The sequence below is a fragment of the Diospyros lotus genome, chromosome 3, assembly GCF_014633365.1.
Source record: "Diospyros lotus cultivar Yz01 chromosome 3, ASM1463336v1, whole genome shotgun sequence".
Taxonomy (NCBI): Eukaryota; Viridiplantae; Streptophyta; class Magnoliopsida; order Ericales; family Ebenaceae; genus Diospyros; species Diospyros lotus.
This window is the reverse complement of record NC_068340.1, coordinates 13579511-13585475: the sequence shown is the minus strand read 5'-3', so window position 1 is coordinate 13585475 and position 5965 is coordinate 13579511. Positions and strand designations below refer to the sequence as shown.

At 38.3% G+C, this 5965-nt stretch overlaps 1 protein-coding gene across 3 annotated transcripts; it reads right to left on the bottom strand.

Moving 5' to 3' along the window:
* Nucleotides 1-266: 266 nt before the first annotated feature.
* LOC127796591 (protein IQ-DOMAIN 3-like) lies at nt 267-4216 on the bottom strand (the record flags this gene model as incomplete). Of its 3 annotated transcripts, none has more annotated exon segments than XM_052328790.1 (5): nt 267-386; nt 930-1172; nt 2434-2745; nt 2840-2917; nt 3931-4216. In XM_052328790.1, coding segments are annotated over 4 exon segments (750 nt in total), but the record flags the coding sequence as incomplete, so codon positions are not given.
* Between the last annotated feature and the right edge of the window lie 1749 nt (nt 4217-5965).

The following is a 5965-nucleotide window of genomic DNA, read 5'->3' as shown; positions in this document are numbered from 1 at the left end:
GGATAAGGCTGAGAATAAATACAAACCTCCCCGGCCCTCGCAAAAGCAATAGGGACGCCCTTTTCAGTTTTCTTCATTAACAAAAGAAAGAAAGAAAGGGGCGGGAGGAGCACCTTTGATGGCACTCACAGATCACTGTCTTCATACTGGTAAACCGCTATTCAAAATTAGCTAATGTAGCACCACCTATACTTCTTTCAAATTATCCAATGGTAACTGCAGAACAAAGAGTGCAAAGCTTTCAGAAAGGTTTGAAAAAGTAGTACCTGGTGGGAATATGCATAAGCCAAAGCCCTTTCCCTTCTCACAGCAGCCTCTTGCTTGTTCTGTAGGTTTGCCTCGATCTGCTCCTTAGATTGGAGACTATCATTCCAATCTTCTCCCACCTATTTCAAAATTGATCCGGTAAGCCCACAAGTGCCAGATATTGCTTGTGCAAGAAAATTTCTTTATTTCTTTTGTGTGTTCTATATACGTTCACAAATTGTTTTGATAGTGCTAACATAGTAAAAGAGAAGTCCTCTTTAAAGAAATTGAAATCGACAGCATAACAGAACAAGAATGTAAACAAACTGCATGTGTTTTCCTATTTCTATTTGTTTTAAAGTATTTCCCAGGGAAAATGGAGAAAAAGCTCACAGACGGTGGGCAACTAAAAATGAATTTTTATCCCAAAAAAGTGAAAATGAGTTTCCAATTTGGAAACTTCTTGTCATATTCATCCATTTACTGAAAACATAATTGGTGAGCTCATGAAAGGAATAGTTTGCCAAAGTCTTTACGACCAAATTATATCAGGGAATGAAACAATAGTCAGTGAAAATGAAAAGGCAGAAAGCATCCATACAGCCAAACAATAACCATAAATTTGAGAAACACACATCACACAAGCCATGCTTGCAGGGACACAAATCACAGATGCTAATTACTAGAATGGCACTGACAGAAGCTCTCAATTTCTCAAGTTCTTTTTCCCGTTTCTGTTGAAGCTGTCTCTGCAGTGCCTCATTCTCCTCTGACATTCTAATCCTCCTCGCACGAATCTGAGACTGCACACGAGCCAGGGTCTGCATGCACCGCAAGGTGGTTGTGGCTTGGCGTTTGACAGATTGACCTTGTATCAAGGATTTCAGTCTCACCAGCCCTTTCAAGGCACGTAAAGCCCTTCTTGTCTGAGAAAAAACAAACCAAATGCCCATTCAGCATTAAACTATAAATATTCTCTCAACCGTGAACAGATCATATGTTGCTAGGGTGGTATCTACGATAGGCATTATGATTGTGAGTCATTACCTACAGACTATTGCTCTTCCTTCATTCACATCCATTAACTACTTACAGCAAAAGGTTTAGAAAAGGGTATATTTTAAGTTACGAATTGTCCTAAAAGTATAAGCTAATAGAGAAAGGGTCTAACAATGTATTTCAAGCTTTCCCACTCCCTCACACACAACTCTTGGCACTTTCCCTCACGTGTACTTGCATTACGACATGACAATTGTACACTAAACATGCAGAACAAGATACATAACAAACACAAATAATGGGGGGCAAACACATACAGAAAAACTTGAAACCAGGACCACCTCCAAGAACCCAATCTTTTATACCATGTGAAAAAAATAAAGTAGAACAAGAATATGGTATAAACTTCTCTATATCATTAAGAAAAATCTAAGGAGACCCAAAATAATCTTAAAAGAAAAAGGCCTCTGTATTCTATAACCAATGGAAAACATGAATTAATATTGGGGAGAGAGAGAGAGAGATGTGTGGCTTGCCTATAATGCCAACATTCACCAGAGAAATATGATACTTCTATTTCATTTTGCTCAACTCAACTCAAGACAAAGATATAATCATATTTAACTATAAAGATAGAGATAAGGATCATTTTCTATACTTAAGATATATTATTTATCTTTATCACTTCTACTTCTCTCTATCTTTTTTCTGAATTAATCTACAACAATAGAATAAAGAGAAAGTAACACTTGACCAGTAAATGAAGATGATTTTTGTATTGATTGGTGATGTCCAAACACTGAATCAGGAATTAATGACGGAGAAACCAGAGAAAGATGACAATCCACAGGCTACAACATGAGCTAAAAGCTACTTGGAACACCATGAACCAATATAAAGACAAATTCATTTCGTTAAGATCCATTACAACGGAAATTTACCCAGAGGCAGAGACTGCAAAACAATATCCACAGAATGGCCAAATCCACCGGTCACATTTCAATCATACAAAGAATATCATAATCACAACCACATTTGCCATTTTCTCAAAACACAAGAATGCATATTAAGGAAGGATGACAATATTTGATGTTAGAGGCAACAAAAGAAGTAACAGGTATATTTTGCAAATAGAAAAACAGACATCAATATTTCCAATAAAACATCATGAAAGGGAGAGATTGATACCAAGTATCCTCGAAATGCTGTCTGAATCTTGATTGCAGCAAGTTCCTCCTTCGATTTACTTGAACAACGGGCCTGAGCTGTGCGCCTAACAACCTCTGCCGCAGACTGAGCAGCTGCAACTGCCACCTCTGCAGCCACAGCAGTGGCAAGGGCAACAGAGTAAGCATGTCTGTTCTGCTCCTCCTCGGTTTTTGTTAATTTCACTTCCTCTATAGGAGTGCCAGAGACAGCCAGTGCAGATTCTGCAGGTGGAGAGCCCCGATCTGGGCTTCCCTGTTTCCCAAACCATTTGTTCTTCAATCTACGGCTTGTCTGCTCAGAGAAACATAATCTCAATCATAATTCCAAACCAAATACACATATACTATGGTTATATAAGAACATGAAAATTGATATCATCTTAAACCTTTTGTTTCTTCTGCTTTGATTCAGGGCTGAGAGCCTTCTTCACTGCAGAAATCCAGCTCCCTTTCTTCCCCATTTCCTAATCAATAATGTTGAAAAGACACAAGGTATAGATGAAATCACAGTACCAAATTACATAAGATGAAAAAAAAGTTTCATGTGTGCTAAAAGCAAAATAAAAAAATTGAAGGCATTGATGTACGTAAATGCAAAACAGAGCAAAAGAAAAAAAAAAAAAAAACAATAAAGAGTACGTGTAACTGACAGATTGCATACACAGTTACAAACATCTAAGCAAATAAATATGGAAAATGCTTCTTGTGCATCAAGGCATACACATGTAAATGACCAAAATACCCCTTGCGCTGCATGTTGAGGCGAGACGGTGAGGCAGCGTGAGGCAGTGAGGTGTATGACCAAAATACCCCTCATCCAAGGTTGCAAGGCAGTGAGGCGAGGCGGAGGAGAGGCACGAGGGGTATTTTGGTCATTTGCAGGGGGTGTGTAACCTTTGATGTACAAGTATTATGATCCAATAAATATAACTTGTATGAACGTTAAGTAAACAGATATACAAGGAAGACACCCGATTCAATGCATTAATTATCAGTTTAACATTAAGAAAATAGAACGCCGTGGACAACCCACCAATCACAAAACAGATTCTACACAAATGTCAAAATCCGCAGCACAGGCCACCAATGGTGGAAGACTAGGATGTAGAATGAGCAAGAAATCCAAAAAAATCATGCTACCCTGTTCAAGATAAAACTGCCAGATAGAGAGAGAAGAAAATGAGAAATGATGATCAATGCATCAATTTTTCCAAGAAGAAGATGAAACAAAATCAAACTAGTACCAATGTGCAATCCTTCTTCAACAAAACAAAAGGAGCAAAACCCAGAAGTTAAAAATCTCAGAATCACAAAGAGAACATGAAACCCACTTCAAACTTCCTATTTAAGGACACATTCTAATCACAACCACGCAGACAAAGAAGACAGTGACAATGAGAAGAAAGACGTTTGATTACACACACTCTTGTTCCAAATTAACAGCAACAAAGTGGTAAAAACTCAAACGATCGGATACCTGCAAAGGGAACCCCTGATGATGCAAGGCCTCGGCAAATTTCTATTTCTTTCTCACCTCACAGACAAATCAAATAACACAAGGAATGCGAAAGAGTGGAAAGTAAAAGAAGAAGTTGCCGAAGGAAACTTCAAAGTAGGGAAAGGATGGAGGGGGGATCGGGTTTGAATGAACAGAAATTGGGGTGGTTTCTGGAAACAGTAAGCTTTTTGGTTTGATTTTTGCTGTTGGTTGGAAGCGTGGGGCCGACAATGGAGACAGCCAACAACACTTGATGTATTTCCCAGTTTCTTTAATCTCGTTCCGATAACTAATCCGTAGGTTAATGGAACAACTTATGTGCCGCCACGACCAATTGCTTCAGTCCCAAGGATAAGGATAATGATGATCCATGATCAGGAGCCCACGCCCACGTTAGCGATTACCGACATATTCAGCAAAAAAAAATAAATCCATTTTTAATTGAAAATTCTTCCGCAATTTTGCACATTTATAATATAGCTTTGATTGAATTTGGTGCAGTCGGACAATATAAAAAAAATCAAAGGATTTTTAATGTAAAGGTAACATAGATTTTTTTTAGGGTATGAGTTTATTAATTTTTTGTTAATTTATTTATTATATGATTTGCCTTGTAAACAACAAGCAGTTTGAATATGAAATAGACCCAAATAGTAGATTTGGATTAAAATCCATGAGTGAACGTATGGATAAAGTGCATATTTAAATGGGTTGAAATTCATAAACCAAAGAGTAAAAGGTCAAATTAATTGGGAGAGTTGCAGGAGAAAACAAAGTTGTGGTTGACTATCAAGTGGCCATCACTCACTTAAGAAAAACAATGCAACAAACAACAACCATTAATTGATGAACAAAGTAAAGTACTATTGATCAAATCAAGCAAGACAAAGAGAAGACAAGGTTATGACGGAGTGGGCACTCAGTCGAGAGATCAGGTTATGAAAATGGTTCATTGATGAACAAAAACAAATCAAATCAAGCCAAGGAAAGAGAAACAAGCCAAAAGAAAGTCAAGAAAGAAGTATCACCAAGCTAGGGAAAGGCTAAAATTAGCTATGACTGAATGGCCACTCAGTCATGCCTCATTAAGGGCAACTCGACCATGACTGAGTGCCCACTCAATCATATCTCACCAAACTTGACCACGCCATCTCTATGATTGCATTGCTTTCGAAGTTCGGTCGTGCCATCCATCATCCCCATGAGCCTCTCTTATAGCCAAAAAACCATCTCAAGGTGTTTCACAAATCGAACCCGGGAGCCTTTTTCTAAGACCTTCCCGAGAACCTACAAGAATATTTTAAAATTCTATAGAATATGCCAAGATTCCACAAAATATGTTGGGAAATGCCAAGAATATGCTAGGAATATTCCATCCTAAAAACATGGGATGGTTGCCACGTGTCCCCATCTCCTTTATAAATAAAAGGATCGCCTCCTCTCTCAGGTACGCTCACTTTGCCACTCTGACTCCATTTCTTACACTCAAGCACCCAAAGATTAACTTAAACATTAGAGGGTTTGCATGGGGACCTCTACCCGCGTCCCTAACTGATTGTTCGTCATTTCAAGGTCTCTTAGCACTACAAAAAAATAGCACTTTAGCGACGGTTTTTAATCGCCGCAAAGTGCTTTAGCGGCGCTTTTCGAAATCGCCGCTGCTACAGCCGTCGCGAAGTATTTAGCGGCGATTTTCAGCAACAGTTGGAATAACCGCCGCTAAGTGCTGTTTTTACGGCGGTTTATAAACCGCCGCCAAGTCCTACATTTAGCGGCAGTTATGAAACATTTCGCGGCGGTTTAGTAGCCGTTACTAAATGTTTAACAATTGTTTTATTTTTAGCAGTGATTTATAAACCATTGCCAAAGTTTTAAGAAGTATTTTATTTTAGCGACGGTTATTTATCCGCCGCTAAAATAAAATTTTGCGACAGTTTAATAAAATCGTCGCTGAAAGTAAAACAATTGTAAAAAAATTAGCAGCAGTTTTGTTGATTTTAGCGGCAGTTTTTGA